Below are 20,014 nucleotides of genomic sequence, written 5' to 3' on the forward strand. Positions count from 1 at the left end.
GGATGCATTACTAATATCAATTATTAAAATTCTAAAGATCCAGTCAACTGCAGGATGTTTAACCCTCTGGCAGCATCTACAAGGAGACTGGTTCTACAAATAAAGAAAGAAGAGCACCTTCCACAACATAATCAACACAAACCCTTAATTACTCAGAGTTTATAAAAAGGAGCTATGTTAAAAATGTGCCTAGATTTGTGCTTGGGACCAATTAGGCTCCTAGGCTTGGCTGACCAGTCCTAAGTAACCAGACAAACCTAAGCCATCACCTAGGGCGCGTAGGCTCACCCAGGCACTCAGCAGAATAAGAGGCTTTTTTACTCTTAAACAACTTAATTTCTTTTCCTTTTTTTTCCCTTTCGTTATTCTTTTTCTTCCTTTTTTTTTCTCTCTTTTGTTGTCTAAGGCAACATCTTTTTTTCTTTATATTTCCTTTTTTTCTGTTATTGAAGCAGTCTTTTCTCCTTTTCTTCTATTTTTGTGCAGATTTTCTTTTCCCCATTTGTTGTGATATCACACATGATTTGCATGCGAAGTGTACCTACTTATATAGTTCATGCTTTGAAACTTTGAGAATGTGAATGTTGTTTTAGGTTCTTAATTACCTAGACCTGCCTATTAGAATTATAATTAAAGACGGTCCATGAGAAGCACACATGGAAGCTGTGATTATATTGCAAATACATGACCCCTCTTTATTTAAAAGCTTCATTTTTGCATTTCGATTAGAAATTAAAATTAGAGATTTATCAGTGGGCAAAAAAGATGAGAACAAAGAACATTTTAGGAATAATGCTAAATTAGAAAAGATGCACATTTTTAAGCTATATAATCTTTAAACATTAACTGTTCAACTTCTTCAAATTTACTCTTTCAAATTTTTTAGGATGTTTATTGTCATGTTATGAAATATTAAATGCAATATCACAAATATTGTCATTTCTTGCAAATAAAAAAGGAAAATAACTTTCAAAATATTTTGAAAATATCGCCAAAGAAAAATATCGAATTATATTTCAATAATCTTTCATTTTCCAAAAAAAAAAAAGATTATTTGTTTATCTTAAACCATTTGGATACATTTTGTGAATTTTGTTAAGAAATAGGATACATGTATGCATATATTACCTATGTTTATGTATGTATATTACATATATAACGATAGGCCGATATATGTATTATTGTTAATAGGTCATCTTTTTAGGTTTTTTTATTTTCTTTATTTTTTGTTCTTTGTTCTAGCCGTTGGCTAGTCTCAACGGCTCTTTTATGAGCCATTGGAACTAGTCCAACGGCTAGTTCTCGCTAGCCTTTCCCCTCTTCTCTTGTATAAACATCTCACTATTCATTGTACAAAGTAAGCTATTACGAACAGCAGTTTTCTAGTAATTGAATACAGGATTCTTATTCACCCACTTGGCCTTAGTACCTATTTTCTACTACATATTTTTGGTGACTGTTGAAGTCAGATTTCCATCATCCATGGTATCAGAGACCTGGTTGGGCTGATTCTTCAAAGGATTTCTGAAGCTGGGTTGCTGTTTCTATTTCTGAAAACTGAATCATCAGACTTATACCTGGTCATTGCTATCATTCTCACGTGGCGCACCACCTGTTTGTGGAATCTTCTCAGAGACTATCTTCTTCTAAGTTAAGTTATCTTCTATCCTTTCTGCTGCACCTTTGAGAAATGATATTCATATTTCATCCTAAACAGCACCTAAATATTCAGCTGTTTTGACATTGGTTTACTGCTGTACTCCAAAGTATACATCCGATTCTAGGAAGAAACTGGTCTGAAGTTATTCTAGCCTCAGTTTTTGAAACTGATTTCTCTAAATCTGAAGAAATCAGCTGATTATCATCCACCAATTGTTTAGTGAAACATCCAAAGTATCACTTAGTCTTCTATAGCAGTTTTCATGGAGGATTCCAAAATTTCGATTGAGGGAGGGAGCTATCATGCTCCATACAAGCTCGATGGAGCTAACTATACATTATGGGCTAAATGTTTGGAGATGCACGTCAAAGGAAAATAGTTATGGAGCTTCAAAAGAGGTACGTCTATTCCTCCAACTCTTAAGTTAACTAAAGTAGAAAATGGGATTAAGAAAGAATTAGATGAAATAGAAAGACAATGTTATGAATGGATATTATAAAAAACTAGATGATTGGAAAGCCAACAACTCAAGGATTAAAGAATGGATTTATGGAAGCATTGAACCTAGAATTACCCAAAACCTCATGTACTATGAGAGCGCAAGTGAGGTATGGGAATACCTCAAAAGGAATGTTTACTCAAAAAGACATCGCCCAGAAGTATATATTGATGCAAAAAGCTCAAAATATCAAACAAAGGGAGAAAAATGTAAGAGATTAATTTATGGAAATCTCTAGTATTTGGAATGAGTTAGAACAACTTAGCCCTAAACTAGGAATGGATTGCAAATGTCACAAGATTAGAAGAGATGAAGTTGATGAATTTAGTTCAATTTCTTCAAGGGCTAAGACCCAAATTTGAGCAAATAAGATCAGTCCTATTATCCTTAGTTTCTCCTCCACTTATTCATGAACTTCCTACCAAATTAAATGGAGAAGAGATTAGAACGAATTTATCCAAAGAAATGGACGGGATCTCGTTCAAGGAGGAACCATCGCCACTATTCATGTTCCTTCAGAAGATCAAGCTGCAGATATCTTCACCAAAGCTCTCCTTATTGGTGAATTTTCTAGATGTTGTGACAAGTTGAGCATGTTTAATATGTATGCTCCAGCTTGAGGGGGAGTGTTGAATTAGAAGAGTTTATGTTCCTAGGTGGCTCTTTGTAATATTAAAGAGTTACAAGATCTTTTTAATATTTCCTTTATTTTTGTTTGATGTAATATGTAAATCTCCTTTCTACCCTAATCTCTTTATAATGGAGATTAGGGTTAGTGAATAACATCTTTCTTCCTCCAAGTCTTATGGCTGCTACTCTCTCTCTCTCTCTCTCAACATCTCACGACCTACCATCTCCAAACCTCACGGCTGCAACAGTTATGAACAACAGTTTTCTAGTAATTGAATAAAGGATTCTTATTCTCCCACTTGGCCTTAGTGTCTGTTTTCTGCTACATATTCATTTGGTGACTATTAAAGTCACATTGTCAAACTTTAGTGGGAAAATTAGCAGAAAATTCACATTTTATTTTTTTTATATCCAAAAAATTTATCAAGGCAAATAAACTTTTGATTAATACCCATGAAAAATCTTGCAGATAAAAACCAAGGATGATATTTGTGACAATAGTTAATGAGGCTTATTGTGCATTTTGATTGCTCTGTTGTTACAAATTGATAAGCACAGGTTTTTCACTAAGAAATGTTTCAGTTTTGTTGCTAACTTTAAATTAACATTACACTTTATTGGTTTACATTTTTTTGACCTCTTAGTACGCCTAATATCACCAAGGTTCAATCACTGCCTAAGCTGCATCTGGCACTTTCAAAAGCATAGCACAGGAGCACCTACATCTGTGTCACAGAAACTTGGTATGCACATTCCTTGACAAGATAAATCAAATGCAACACTTCAAGGATATTATCAAACCCATGCATTGTTGTTGATTTCTTTTTGTAGCACTGTTTTGTTTAACAGACACTTATTTTCTTTCATGTCGCAGTTTGAGATTGATTTGATCTCGTGACTTAATAATTCTCAATGTTGGCTTTGATGAGAGTAAGAACTGAAGCAATATAATGTTCTTTTTAACATGCCAGCCCAAATAGCAACTACAATAGTTTCGGGTATGTATCTAATGCAAGTACAATTCTTTTTCTCTAGTTCATTTTATTACACCCCATCGATTAATAATTCTCAATCCCGGTTTTGTTAAGACTAAAAATTGAAGCAATATTGATGTTTCTGTTGGGATGCCAGACCTAGGCAGTCACAACAATAGTTTGAAGGATGTATCAAATGCAAGACAAATACGGATCCTTTCAATTCATTCAGCAACATTAAAAATATGTCACTATGGCTGAAAGTTATCCAGTCAACCCTAACATAAATCATGAAAATAGGATCATAAGGTTGATTAAAGGATTGGCCATTGGAGCTTGTAAAGGAGAATGAGCAACGGGCTCCATGCAGATGAAGCAAACCAGCAAGAATCAAGAAAGTTAAAATGTTCAGCATAAGTATCTAGAAATAGCAAAGGAATTATGAGACACAAAAGAATGGAAGCACCTGTCATATGTCAAAATGGCATCACCTATAGTTCCAGCAACCTTATTACGCACTTTCCGCACACAAATCTGCAATAGCAACGCAAGGTTAGACACTAGACACATACAAGGAAATTTGTTTGCATTCTAGAACAGACCTTCACTTGATCAAGTGGCCCAGAAGCTGGATCTCGATTTCGATGAACAACAATCCCATTGTCACATTTATTTATGAAATGAGCACTTCCACTGATATCATATATATTAGGAGCGTCACCTTGCCAGTTATGCAGCTGTCAAAACAAAGGTGATATACTAGTTTATAAGCAACATTGAGCAAAGAACAAACAAAAGGAAATTTTGTTGACCTTCCAACAAGATTTTACCTGTCGAGGGTGGGCAACAAACCACACATGGCAGGAATGGTGCTGGGCAAATCTCCTAATTCTGGTAAGGATTTCACTAACATACTCTGTTTCCGTCCTGTTTTACAATACAGAGTCATTAAACAAAGTAAGCACAACAATGCAGACTAAAAACACAAATTCTTTTTTGCACCATGCTTCTGTAACATGAAATACAAAGATGCTCCCACTGGAACTGGGCAGTAGGCATGCCAAACCACATTAATTAGAAAGTAGCAACCTACCAGCATTTAAACAAGGAGAATCTCAATGACAAAGATGTAAGTATCACTAGCTAAGGCTAAACAGCAATAGGCTGATGAAATTGATGAATCATTAACACTGACTTGAAGGAAGATAGTTGGAAAAGGCAGGAGCAAATTCTTAGTCACATTAAGTGGAACATTCCAGTAAATTTGAAGGCATTTCAAACATGGCCACTGACAAATTATTAAAGCATTTTTCCATAGATGACCAAGAAAGTCACCAGCATGACTGGACTTAAAATTTTATGATTATGAAAAATGAGACTGAGGTAATAAAAGCAACTTACTGGTTCGGTGATCTTTGATGATCAAGTTCATTGTATGGATCAATTACAAGGCCGCGTATTCCATGCCTTAAAACAGCTACTTTTGCAAGGTCAAGAACCCATTTAACAGATGGAAGTCTATCATTCTCAGACCTGCTCCACATAGAAAAGTTAAACCTTCTATAAAATGCAATAAGAAACATATCTAACAGGTTATTTAGTCAAAAAATTGGTTGACAAACTGATGCTTGGGATATGGAACTTCAAAACACGCAACTCACCTTATGAGATAGAAAGTATTATTTAGCCATTCTTTACCTTGCTCTAACTCCTCGGGGCTCATGCGTGGCATAGACTGTCCATACCTAATAAACATGTACCCAAAGTTTAAAACAACTTGTTATTTCAGCTGTCAATGAAGCTCTCAAAAAGAAGCTTTATGCATCTTCAGCATCACAAAAAGGAAACCATATTCCAGAGGTTGGCAAGTCATTACAGAAATAAATTACATTTCACTGCCTGTAAGGACATGATAGCCATACAGAACTTGCAACAAAAACCATAAATGACTTTAAGATACTGTTCAATCACGTATTGCTTATGTATCAAGTAAATTATATATAGTTACGTATATCACCTGCATACGCATGTGCACCTTATTCTAATACATATACATCTGCATGTGCATGTGCACTATATTATCTTGGTTTTTTGGTATTTCACATGCAAGTTTTTTTTTTTTTTATTTCCTATGGTTCTTTATTTTGTCAAGGGTTTACGCTGACCATTTTTAAAATGAAGAAGTTGCTAACCATTGGAAGGCCTCCTTTCAGCTTATGCTTTTCCAAGATTCAATTGCAAATCAATTCTTCTATTGTTTAAATGTTGTGTGTGCCTTACTGCACCAATTGAAATTGACCAGATCACATGTGAAGTCTTAGAAATCGCTTCACATAGGATTTAGGAACGACTGTAACCAACAAGGAAGACAAATAATATACCATCATTGTAATAAACAGGGCCAAACAATCAATGTGCCTAAACCCAAAAACAAGGATAAAAATGCAACTTGGGCCTTATTACAGTAAAGAAAGCAACAACATCAGAACATGTCATTGGTGTATCTCTTGGAAGTTCTCCAAGCTAGCCTAAGGCCTCATCCTTACAGGAGTGAGAATGCCATCCTTTTCATCTTTCATTAGGTTCTCTTGGCTTTGTGGTCATAACCCTCTGCATGTACGAGTGAATGAGGGGAAGTGACACCCATTGCCTGGCTTTTGGGCTAGTCCAATGGAGACTTTCCAAGCAAAAGATGAATGAAATACTCCTTAAAAAGGGAATAGAAATACAAACTAATGTGATGTACGAGAACAAGCACATGCATATAGACATAAGTATGTAGCAATGAACAGTACAGTTTCATAATGCAATTATACATCCTATATATTTTAAATTTGTAAAGTTATTTTCTAAATTCATTACTGTTTCAGTATTTTCATTTTGTTAAAAGGTACATAACCCATCTCCTTTTTTGTATACAAACAAGAGATTTAGCCCTCAATCATTGTGTTCTATCTCAAGCATTTTATTGCAGATAAATTTTTCAAATTTTAAACTATCTTATGCCTTCATTCAGTAATTAACTTTGTTTTCTTGCATTGCTCTTAAGAGGAAAATTGCCATGCAATAGGTGCTTTTGAATCATCTCATATATTTTTACGGGCTTTATTTTGAGCATAGAGACCCTGGCATTTAAAAGCCCCCAAACTCTGGATGGTACAGTATGCACCACCCACACTGACTGCTTTTCTCAAATTCAACCTCAAATGAGGCCAGAATGCTCACATCTATATACCTAAAGAGAAGCAAGTGGAAATTCAATGTGAATGTGATGTTATAAATCCCCTATTTTTGAATCATATGAAGGCACTCATTTTGTCCCCCAAAGAAATTTGATCCATGCATTTGTTTTAACCTTTTTTTCCAAAATGCAGATAGATATGGATACTTTTGCATCTATACACACACACAACTTAGGCAGACAAATATCCCAACAACACGATGAACCATTCAAACTGCCTTTCAAGAAGAATATGGTCCAGAAATGTTTTATACTTGGCATTGAAGAATGGTTTCTTTATGTATTTCTCCAGAAGCTTCCTTGCATGTTCCTTAACCTGAATATGGAGATCAATGGAATTAACTTGCAATCGTTCAGAAGGTAAAAGAGAAAAGCAAACAAAACAAAGTTCCACCTTGTTTTCCATAGAACACACTGCAAATGTCCAGCCCTCTTTCTGGTTAATGTTGCAACAAAGGGCATCAATCCATTCACTTTTGCCTGAATTAGGAACCCCAGTTACAACAGTCACCTCTCCAAGCACCACCTGATCATAACCACAACAAGTGCAGAGAAAGAATTTCAGCTACGATGTATATGAAACCATCATCACTAGGAGGAATTCACGTACTGTTGCATATAAAAGTTAAAATCCAGGAAGGCGGCTAAGAATAACAAGTCTGAAGCACTGAACTTAAACAGACAACCTTGTGCCCCTCATGACACCATTATAGATGTGTTGCCTCTTGGCATTAGTATTGAATATCCAATATCCATTGTGTTATAGAAATTTCCAGATAAGAAGCACAAAAGCCTCCTCCAAAGCATTGGGAGCATTCCACCTCCAACATCCATCTATTAATACATATTTTACATGTATATGTATATGCATACTATTCAGATGATTAATTGATATATATGAACATTAATGGCATTACTTAGCTGTTAAACATCTGGTGGCTTGCTTAAATAGATTTCTTTTCATTCTCACCTAAAGGCAGGAATGAGAGTCTTGCTCAACGATCCTTCAATGTCATCGAATGATCGAACAAACTTTGGACAGATCATATAGTGTTCTTAATCAGACAACTCCTAAATGGCCAATATCATGTTCCATGAAAAACCATGATGTTGACAAAAATAAACTCATGTATGGAAAGACATCATATTTATTTGTGTTGTTGTTTTGGGTTTGGATCTGGATTTAATCCAAATCCAATACAATGTTAATTTATTGTTTGTTATGTGTTTATATTCTGCAAGCATGTAATGGCAGGATGGTTATTTTGTTTACTAATCACGTATTCTTCTGTCATTTAAAAGATTACCTATTCATAATAAAGTTTAAGGTATGCCCAAACTGGACAGTGCTGCCAATGAACTGTTGAAACTTGAAAGAAACCTCCTGTCGGCTGTCATTTTCATTGCTCATGCAAAACAGTTCTGGATAATCAATTCTAACATGGAATCAGAGCAAACAATCAGGGACAAGTTGCTGCCAAGCATGCTACCTTGGAGATTCTTCTTCTGCACCAAAATCAGGATCTTTGGGCTTTTCTTCTGCTTTCCAGGCTATTATTCTTGACTTTGTCCTTTCCTCCTCTCTCAAATATTTATTTGTGCTGCAGAATCCCTATGTTCTTCCCCCTCTGTATTATAATTGTCCTAAGTCATTGGTTTGGTTGTTGTCTAAATTTTACTGAACAGTTTGGTTGTCGTCTGAATTTTAGTGAACAGTTTGGGTGTCGTCTGAAATTTCATGTTCTGTTTTGTCTGTTGTCTGCAAGTTTTCTATCATCTGACTATAACATCGTCTCTGCTGTTCTACCTTCCTACATTGTTAAGACGTGTTTATATTCAGTATTAGGCTTGAGAGGGCACTTGTGTAATAATGTTTCTTTTAATGACTTTCTTGTAACTTTTCCCTCTCCTCTAGTCTATATAAAGAGGAGTTAGGGTTTCTTTCGAGGTTAATCAAAGATTAGTTCTCTTGAAATTTATCATGGTATCAGAGCCCCAGCCGTCTCCTCCTCAGCGAGTTGTCGCCGACTGAGCGGCGCCAGCCGCCGCCTGATTGGCGTCAGCTGCCGCCGCCCGACCCAGCCCCGCCCATTGCCGCCCGACCCATCCCTGCTGCCCCTCGTCGCCCTGCCCATTGCCGCCTGCCGCCGTCCTGCCCATCGCCGCCGTCCGATCGTTTGCTGCTGTCCGACCGTCGCCTCAGCCTGCCTGTCTGCTGTCCCTCAGCTCGCCGCCGTCCCGCAAGCGTTGCCTTAACCTGCGCACTCTGCCTGCACCCGCCTGCGCCCGTCCGCCTGCGCCGCCGCCGTTTGTGCACTCTGCCGTTGCTCCGCTGTCTGTCGCTGCTCTCTTTTACACAGCCGCCTTCTTGTCCAGGTCAACATGTCTCGTCTGATTGAGTATTGGTTGCTATCATCTTTATGATCTTTTCGTAGTTATATACATGTGATTGTATATTTCTGCGCTTCTTATTCCGTGGCTCGGTTTCCTCCTTTTTTGAGTTAAAAGATGTCTGAAATTAGTAGTGGAGCTAATACCTCTTCCTTTGTATCGTCGGGAGAGATGAAGAGTTCCCCATTTTCCAGCATTATCACCAAAATGGATGGGGGTAATTACGAGATGTGGGCCATGCAAGTAAAAAGAACCTTGATCGCTCATGACAAGGAATATCTCATATTGGAGCCCGAGCCCGTACAAAAGGTTGGAAAATATACTACTTGGTTCAAAGATAATTCGTTGGTTATGGTATGGATTGTTGGTACTCTCTCTCAAGAAATTGCAAATGAAGTCTTGCACAAGGAAAGTGCAAAGGATATGTGGGATTCCCTCGCTGCCACGTATTCACAGGCAAGAAATGAAACGCGCATTATGCAGCTTCATCATGATATTCATCAGATGCGACAAGATGGCCGACCTCTTAACACTTATTATTCTAGTCTCAAGTCCATGTTTGAGAGACTGAATAGCTACTTTCCCGCATGCAAGTGTGAACAACAAAAGGCATACAGAGATATGCTTATGGTAGGGGTATTTCTTTCTGGTTTAGACTCTGTTTATGAATCAGCAAAGAACCAAATGCTTACTAGTCCCTCGATTCCTCCTATTGATGAGGCTTACAGTCGGCTAAGCAGAATTCCGATCTCTGCATCGACTGTTCCTGATACCACTTCTGCTATGCTTGCTACTCGTGGCAGAGGTGGACCCTTTTTTGCCAGAGGACGAGGGGGCCGTGGCCATGGCAATACCCCTTCGCGCCCTGTATGTCAGTTTTGTCACCGCATTGGTCATACTGTGGATAAGTGTTGGCAGAAACATGGCCGTCCAGCTTTTGCAAATCAGACTGTATCTCCTGATTCTCCCGAGCAGCCTAAGCCTCAGCACACTGCCTCCTCCAGTGAGCTGCATGTAGATGACATTCTCTCTCAGTTGAGGAACTTGATTGGCGACAGAGCCCATCAAGCCCCTGGTCCGACCACTTCTACTGTTCCTACCGCTGCGAGTGCTTCTTCATCTGGTATGTATTCTGCCTGTACAGTCTGCTCTGCTACTGACACTACAGATTGGCTTATTGATTCTGGTGCATCGACACATCTCTCTGGGGATAAGGCGCAATTCACCTCTTACGTCCCTACTCCATCGGGTCGTTCGGTTATTCTAGCAGATGGAAAATATTCACCAGTTGTTGGACATGGAGAGGTCCAACTTACTTCATCATTGCCGCTGCAGCACGTTCTTCATGCACCAGAATTCCCCCATAGCCTACTTTCTATCAGTCAGATTACCAGAGAATTAAATTGTCGTGCTATATTTGACTCTTCCTCTCTTGTGTTTCAGGATATACTGACGGGCAGGGTGATTGGCAGTGGCCGTGAACAGGGAGGTCTCTACAGGCTAGTGCATTCCTTTCCCTTTGCTGGATCTACCTCGTCGGGGGCGTCCTCATCCTCGGCTTATACTTGGCATTTACGTTTTGGACATCTCCCGTTTCAGAAACTGCTGCATGTTCTCCCTCAGCTGTCTCATAAGTCTTCTTTTCAATGTGAGTCTTGTCAGTTAGGCAAACACCATCGGTCATCCTTTCCTCCGCGGTCCAGTAGAAGTAGCCACTCTGTGTTTGAGTTACTTCATTTTGATGTTTGGGGCCCGAGTCGTACTCCTTACCTTCAGGGTCATCGGTATTATCTTGTTGCTGTTGATGATTACAGTCGTGTTAGTTGGGTTTTTCTTATGAAACACAAATCTGAAGCGGGTCATGTAATCAAAAATTTTATCAATGAAATTCTGACTCAGTTTGATACTTGTGTCAAGATTGTGCGCTCTGACAATGCTCTTGAATTCTGTGCTTCCTCTTTAGAACAATTTTTCAGGGATAAGGGTATCATTCACCAAACTTCTTGTGCCTATACCTCTCAACAAAATGGGGTTGCTGAAAGAAAACACCGACATATTCTTGATGTCGCCAGAACCATTATCATACACAGCCATGTTCCCCATTCTTACTGGGGAGATGTTGTTCTTACAGCATGCTATCTTATTAATCGCATGCCGTCATCTGTGTTGGGAGATCTTATTCCTTTCTATGTCCTTTTTCCTGACAGAGAATTGTTTTCTGTTGCCCCTCGTATTTTTGGATGTGTTGCCTTTGTTCAGTTGCTTGGTCCTGGGAGAGATAAGTTATCCCCTCGGGCTATCAAAACGATCTTTGTTGGTTATTCCCGCACTCAAAAGGGATATCGCTGTTATGATCCTTCTACTCGTCGATATTATGTGAGTGCTGATGTTACATTTTTTGAGTCAATCTCTTATTTCTCTCCAAATGGAACTCAATTAAGGGTGCTTGAATTTAGTGATGAAGTCCACCTTCCTTTACCTCTCATGAGTTGTCCACACCCAGTTGCTTCGCGTTTTGGGGCTATCTACCAACGTCGCACTAAACCTGTTGAACCTGCCCACTGTGCTCCAGTGCCTTCACCCAGCACGCCCAAGGTAATTCCTGAACACACAAATTCTGCTGACAATTCTTTATGTGATGATGACACAGGGGACTCTCCAGAGCATGCTCCTGGTCCTCATATTAATGAACTTGATCTGCCCATTGCTCAAAGGAAAGGCAAACGCAGTTGCACTTTGCATCCTCTCTCTGGTCATTTATCCATGGATAGACTCACTCCTACTTACCGACAGTTTGTCAAGGGACTGTCGGCTGTAGCTCTTCCACAGACTCCCATGGACGCTCTTTCTGATCCCAAATGGGCCGCAGCAATGCAAGAAGAGATGGATGCTCTTCAGTCTAGAGGCACCTGGATACTAGTTACTCCTTCATCTGATGCAGCTATTGTTGGTTGCAGATGGGTATTTACTGTTAAATACAGAGCAGATGGTAGCATTGAGAGATATAAGGCTCGCCTGGTTGCTAAAGGCTATACTCAGACTTATGGGGTTGATTATTATGATACCTTCTCTCCTGTGGCACGACATGCTTCTTTACGGGTTCTTCTCGCTGTTGCAGTCAGCAAGAATTGGTCTCTATCACAGCTTGATGTCAAAAATGTCTTTCTGTATGGTGACCTACATGAAGAAGTGTATATGCAGCAACCACTAGGGTTTGTTGCTGAGGGGGAGTGTCAGAAAGTGTGCAGATTGAGAAAGGCAATTTATGGTCTGAAACAAAGTCCTCGAGCTTGGTTCCAAAAATTATCAGAGAATATTGAGAATGAGGGCTTCCGACGTTCTTCGGCCGATCATTCCCTTTTTGTCAAGAAAACTTTTACAGGTACAGTGATAGTTCTTGTCTATGTTGATGATATCATTGTTACAGGGGATGATATTCAGGGGATTTCCAACATCAAGGATGTCCTTGGACGACACTTTGTCACCAAGGATCTTGGTGAGCTACGCTATTTCCTAGGTATTGAGTTTGCCAGAAATCAGAAGGGTCTTATCATGTGTCAAAGGAAATACGTTACTGATGTTTTGCAAGAGACAGGTATGCTAGGATGTCGACCTGCCTCTACACCCATGGACATCAATACTCGCTTGTATGATGATGATACTGAAGATGTTGATGCTAGACAATATAGAGGGATTGTTGGGAAGCTCCTATATATCACGGTTACTCGACCTGATATTGCCTATGCTGTCAGCAGAATGAGTCAATTTATGGATAAGCCCAAGAAAGTCCATTGGGATGCTGCTATGATGATTCTCAGGTATCTAAAAAATTCACCAGGAACGGGACTCTTCTTTCAAAATGGTACATCTCTCACTATATCTGTGTATGTTGATGCTTATTATGCGGGATGTCACCTTGACAGAAAATCCACTACTGGATTTTGTGTGTTTATTGGATCCAACTTGGTCACATGGAAGAGTAAGAAGCAGACAGTGGTTGCCAGATCAAGTGCAGAATTTGAGTATAGAGCTATGGCTCAGGCTACTGCTGAAGTTATGTGGGTTAGATCTCTGATGTTGGATCTTACTGTGGAAGTGCCTCTTCCTATGCAATTGTTAGGTGATAACAAAGCTGCTCTGTTTATTGCTAATAATCCTGCTTTCCATGAGAGAACCAAGCATGTTGAAGTAGATTGTCACTATACCAGAGACATGATTCAAAAGGGGTTTGTAAGTACCTCCCATATTTCAACTACAGGGCAAACGGCTGATATTTTTACTAAAGCTCTTGCAAGAGGACCATTCCAAAGTTGTTGTTCCAAGTTGAGCTTGTTTGACATATACGCTCCAACTTGAGGGGGAGTGTTAAGACGTGTTTATATTCAGTATTAGGCTTGAGAGGGCACTTGTGTAATAATGTTTCTTTTAATGACTTTCTTGTAACTTTTCCCTCTCCTCTAGTCTATATAAAGAGGAGTTAGGGTTTCTTTCGAGGTTAATCAAAGATTAGTTCTCTTGAAATTTATCATACATAATCTTTCCTTTGCTTGGGTAAAAACTACACTTCAAGCCAGTATTCGCACTTCGAAAATCTGTAGTCCTGTTCTAATCTGATGTGTTTTGCAATTCCTCTTTCAGTCTGTCATTTCTAAGCCTGCTTACCAGTCTCATTTTGCTTTGCTTCTCACCAATCTGCCTAATTCACTCTGGTCTTCTGTCAGTCTGCATCTTGGCAGGATACCGTTGCTTCTTTCATTATCTAGAATGTGATCACAAGTGCTCTACAATATAGCAGACGTCTGAAACCTTCCAGTTTTAAGTGGATGCCTGAACTTATATTGCTCTCTCTCAGCATCATCTTACTCTACCCACATAACCAGTTTGTGAACATTCTGCTCCCTAACAGCAAATTTAAAAAAAAAAAAGGAAAACAGGAGCATTCTTGCTAGAGCATTGTTATTTTTTTTCACTATATTGTATCCTGTCATTGATCGGATTTTCTCCTTCATTCTCCGTTCATTCTTCATCAGTGTTCTGCACAAATTTCCTTGTGTTCCATCATGGGTTTTTCTTCTTCACACTAATCTTTCCTCCAATTTTCTTAATCATCTTGCATTTGTGTTTGAATAACTTGAATTTCTGACTTGGAGGAGACCGATAATCCCCTTTATAAGGAGACAGACTCACCTTGGTCACCTAGATGGCAGCACTCCAGTCCCATTGGAATTCATTGTGTATGACAAAAAGGATAACAAAGAGGCGATTTCAACAATCAAAGCTAAGAATCCAGAACATCTCAGTTGGGGATCAAGTCATGGCAGCTTATATCACATGACATTCTCGTAGGAAGTTATTGTGGACATTCCCGATGATTGTTCAGCCATATAGCTGTAACAGAAGTTAGTACACATACTCACAGGTTTAATAGGCTTCTATGTTGTTAAGGCATCCCCTAGGCATGGACTAAGCGCGAATACACACCTGTCGCGTAAGTCCACCACTTAGGCGATGGGATATCTGTTGGTGTGTAGCTGGTGCCTACTAGTCCATGGGAAAGTGAAAAGTCACCTTCCCTTTCAATTAAAGTTTTTTAATTGAGTATATATCGTTATATACTTTATCTTGTATTGATTATGTATGTTTATGTATTGTTATGTTGATTATGTCGTTATAAGTATACTCTTATATGTATATATTGTTAGTCACTTAGTGTGTTAGAAATTATTGAGATACCTCATAGCTATTATATGTATACATTAGTATGATTATGTTATGTACTTATATCATATAGTTATATGTTTTGTTAATTTGTTGCACCTGTTATGAACTTATGTGTATATACCATTATGTCAAATTGTATTGTAATACAATTTGTATTTCTGTTATGTGTATTGTAATATGTGTTATATGTATTGTTGAGCAAACGTACTTGTTTGGGATTTGAGGTTCTCTGTATTTTGGGGTTTTAATATTAGGTAGCTTTCTGAATTTTAAAGCTTTGTTGGACTCTTTATGTAAAGGGTTAAACATAACCCTAATCATTATTTAGTCTAAAGGAAAAGAAGCAGCCGACATATTCTGAACTGCTACCTACTCTCTGTTTCTTCCTCACGTTCTCTTCTTCTCCTTCTTACCTACCTCTCTAAACAACAAGGTATCAGAGCAACGGACCTAGGGCTGCGCCATCTAGGGTTTCATGCTGCTTCCCTCCTCCCCTCATTTCTCTACTCTTCATTCAAGCTAAGGTTACACGTATCAAGTTTCTGCTGCTTACAAAAGAAACAATCAGATTGTTTGGTGGAAAAGGGCCAACCACGTTCAACATGTAGAGACGTGATTTGCACCCTTATGTTGCTGTCGAAGTCGTGATGTTGCTGAAGAACCAAATCTGATGCCGTTGACAAGTTGTTGTCATTGTTCAGATCTGAATGTCGCAGTGTATCAGATCTGACTCAGTTGATGTTGTTGACAAGTTGTTGTTGTCGTTCAGATCTGAATGTCGCAGTATATCAGATCTGACTCAGTTGATGTCGTTGAAGAAATTCAGACCAGAGATATTCTGATTTTTTTGGCCGTGGGGTACCTAGTTGATTCTCACAGTTAAATCATCATCGAAGTTGAGTGGAGCAGGCAGGTTTGTATTGAAATCTAGCTGAAGTAAATCTGTGCATGTTAGTCTATATTCAGTCGGTTGTAGGTTTGTGTTGAAATTTGGCAGCAGTAAATCTGTAGGTTTGTGTTGAAATTTGGCAGCAGTAAATCTGTGCATGTTAGTCCATATTCAGTCTGTCGTGGGCTTTTATATTCTCCTATTTTCGAGGTTCTAGCATGGCTGCCAATAAATCTATACAACATGATAGAACTGAATCTAGAAATCAGCAAACAGAGGCCAGTGTTGAGTACAAAGCTTTCTCAAATCCATTTTCTTTTGGATCCACTATCAAACTTGATGGAGCCAATTATGATGTATGGGATAGAACCTTCATATTGTCAGTCGTTGGACATAAGAAGAAATATATGTTGGAAGAAGATGAACCAGTTGAAAAGATTGGTAAATACACATTGTGGGAGGAAGAAAACAACATAATCAGTGTTTGGCTTATAAATAGCACTCAGCCCTACATTGCAGCAGGGCTTTGTTATTATAATACAGCCAAAGATATGTGGAATTCTCTTCGGCAAACGTACTCTCAACTCTCAAGACAAGAACATCGGCAAAATTTTATAGGTTCAGTAAGAATTGTTACAAATGCAGCAAGGTAACATGGATTTAACTGAATACTTTACTCAGTTGAAGTTCACTTATGAAAAGATGAATTCCTTAAAACCGCCGTGTAAGCATTGTCTCAAATCTCACATGGAGCAAAAGATCGTTGTTATTTCTTGCTGGACTATCTTCTGATTATGCTGCAGTCAAGGCTCAAATGATTACAGGCTCCGATTTTCCTAATCTTAATGAGGCCTTCAATATGCTAAACAGATTGGCTGTTACTCTTCCTCCATCCTCAAACAACTCACAGTCATCTGTCCTTGCTTCATTTGGAGGAAGAAGTGGACTATACTCTTCCCGTGGTAGAGGAAGAGGCCGAGGTACCGGAGGACGTGCAAGACTTCAATGCACATATTATGGTCGTCTTGGCCACTTAGAGGATAGATGCTGGAACAAAGTGGGTAAACCTAACTCACCCGCATCTTCGACTACGACACCTTCATCTAGTTCTACTCCAAATACACAGTCTATCAGTATAGTTCCTAAGGCGAATCCCACTGCTGCTTCAGTAGATGCTACATCTCTTAATTTAAGTTCGGCTGAACTTGATTTAATTATGGAGCATCGATCAAATACTACACCTTCTACCTCAGCGGCATCTACAGCTATCACAAATTCAGCATATTCTGCAGGTGGAACTTCTTCTAATGGTTGTTGGATAATTGATTATGGAGCATCTAAACACTTTTGTGGAGATACTAGTATTTCAAACCTGCAGAAATTTAATTCCCCTCAGCATGTTTAATTGGCAGATGGAAGGCTATCTCCGATAGAAGGGCATGGAGATGTTTATCTCTCACCATCTTTGCATGTTTATGATGTGCTATATACTCCTGAATTCTCAAAGAATTTGTTATCTGTAAGTAAACTAACTAAAGAGATGAATTTCCGAGTTATTTTTGACTTGATACTTGTGTATTTCAGGATCTATAGACTGGGAGGAAGATTGGTGGAGGCCATGAGAGAGATGTAATCTACTTCTTGGATACATCTAATAAGGAGGCGTCATTCTTAGTTGATTCATCTTCAAGTGCTTTCCAATGGCATCTCAGATTGGGTCATCCATCTTTCCCTAAACTTCGGTTGCTACGTCCTAAGATTTCTTCTACAACTTCTATCCAGTGTGAAGCTTGTCAATTGGGCAAGCATAGTCGTACTTCCTTTTCATCGAGTCAAAGTCAGTCTAGCCAAAATCTTTTTGATTTAGTTCATGTTAATGTTTGGACTTTGGAGGCCTAGTCGGGTTCCATGTCGGATATCGTTTCGTTATTATCTGTCCACTGTAGACGATTTCTCTCGTGTCAATTGAGTGTTTTTGATGAAAGACAGAATTGAAGCTCCTTGTATCTTGAAATCTTTCATATTGGAAATAAAAATCAATTTAATTCTTGTGTCAAGGTTGTTCGCACTGACAATGCTCTCGAGTTCAAATCTATTTCTCTACTTGAATTTTATAAATCTCATGGTATTGTGCCACATTTTACCTGCCCTCACACATCTCAACAAAATGGTGTAGTTGAAAGAAAATATCGCCATTTGTTGGATGTAGCCCGCACCATCATGATTCATTCACATATGCCTTCCAAATTTTGGGGAGATACAATTTTGACTACATGTTACCTAATAAATAGAATGTCATCCTCTTCCATAGACAACAAGATTCCAATTCAAATTCTCTATCCAAATAGGGCTTTGTTCTCTTTACCTCCATGTATATTTGGATGCACATGCTTCGTACATAAACTTGGACCTAATCGAGATAAACTAGTTGCACAAGCCAATAAATGTATTTGTGGGATACTCTAGAAATCAAAAAAGGTATTGATGCCTAGATCCTATATCTAATTGAGAGTTTGTCAGCGTCGATGTAACCTTTCTTGAGTCGTCTCCATTCTTTCCTGCAAATCCTTCCTATCCAAAGTCTAAGATGCCCCCTTCTGTTTCACTTCTAATTCCTCCTATTCCACTTGAGTCCCTTCATTTTTCATCATCACCCACCTGTTCCAATCCTTCTATTCTACGGTTTAAAGATCCTCCTCTCACATATTCAAGAAGGAATCCATCATCTAATGACCATGCACCATCTTGCTCTCGAGAGGTAAGTAGTTTTGAATTACATAACATGTCTGAGTATTCCAATGATGCTTTTTGTTAGAATACAGTGTTATAGGGAACCAGCTCCGGATATGGACCCGGTACCCATGGGCGCGGGAACCGAGGACAGGCTCGGTTCCCTAGGCGGGGCCTCTCTTCCTCCCTCTTTTAATTCTAATCACTTATTATAAATGTTGATTAAGTGAATGAAGTTTTCCCTCTCCTAGGGTTGCGGTTTTGCCCCTAGGTTAGAACTTCCCCGTGGTTTTTCACCTCTTTCTAAGGTTTTCCACGTAAATCCTGTGTGGCTTTTGTTTCTCTTCTTTCGCTGCGTGTTTCTACATGCTATCAGAGCCAAAATCGTGCCGTTTGGCTTCTTTGTTCGTTTATGATTTAGGGTTTTCTTGGAACCCTAAATCCTCGCAGACGCAGCCCGCCTGGGCCGCCAGCGCCGCCGCCGCCGCCGCCTGGGACACCAGTGCTCCAGTTCGGGAGAAGGCAACGACAGTGTCTTATCAGCAGTTTATGGCGATGCAGCCGCCTATCTTTTCAGGAGGGGGCAGTCATGACAAGGCAAAAGACTGGATTGAAGAGGTTGAACGTATTTTTGGGCTTCTGAAGGTGCCAGAAGAAGATAGAGTGAACTATGGCTCCTATTTGTTGAAGGGTGATGCCAAGAATTGGTGGCAATCAACTAGTGAGATTCGGTTCGCTGGCCAAGGGTCAATCTCATGGAAGCAGTTTAGAGATTCCTTCTTCAGCACGTCCTTTCCAGTGTATGCCAGAGACAAGAAAATGCAAGAATTTCTAGATTTGCAGCAGAATCAGTCGAGCTTAGAAGAGTACATTACGAGATATCGGCACTTGGAGGTGTATTGCCCACACCTTCACACTACAGATGAGGCCAGAGCGGGCAAGTTTGTGCGCGGGCTGCGAGATGGACTACGAAGCAAAGTGTTGACAAGTAGACCTCGTGACTTGGATGAGGCGGTTACAATGGCACGATGCATAGAAGAAGATTGGGTGAGGACACAGAAGGATCATCAGAAGAAAGCAGGCCAGCATTCACAAGGTGGACGGACACAGGTGAAGCGCCAACACTTTGCGGGCAAGACAAGGCCTTATGAGAGGCGGGATGACCGAACTTTCAGACGGAACCTGTCTACCCGTAGTGAGGCCACACAGGGGTCTGTGGCCACTCCGACTTCTCAGAAGTGCCCCACTTGTTCCCGTGTCCACCCCGGGAAGCCGTGCT

General features: G+C 39.4%; 1 protein-coding gene across 1 annotated transcript in view; it reads right to left on the reverse strand.

The window, feature by feature from the left end:
• The window catches only part of LOC116267790 (twinkle homolog protein, chloroplastic/mitochondrial-like), a 59,185-nt gene that overhangs the window by 1,404 nt on the left and 37,767 nt on the right, over positions 1-20,014 (reverse strand). The window contains exons 14-20 of the mRNA XM_031649692.2: positions 7,399-7,530; positions 7,259-7,320; positions 5,425-5,508; positions 5,165-5,296; positions 4,594-4,690; positions 4,366-4,500; positions 4,230-4,297 (exon numbers count right to left, since the gene is read on the reverse strand). Coding sequence (XP_031505552.1) covers positions 4,230-4,297; positions 4,366-4,500; positions 4,594-4,690; positions 5,165-5,296; positions 5,425-5,508; positions 7,259-7,320; positions 7,399-7,530 — 710 coding nt within the window. The remainder of the gene's footprint in view (positions 1-4,229; positions 4,298-4,365; positions 4,501-4,593; positions 4,691-5,164; positions 5,297-5,424; positions 5,509-7,258; positions 7,321-7,398; positions 7,531-20,014) is intronic.

This window comes from Nymphaea colorata, chromosome 14, assembly GCF_008831285.2.
Source record: "Nymphaea colorata isolate Beijing-Zhang1983 chromosome 14, ASM883128v2, whole genome shotgun sequence".
NCBI lineage: Eukaryota > Viridiplantae > Streptophyta > Magnoliopsida > Nymphaeales > Nymphaeaceae > Nymphaea > Nymphaea colorata.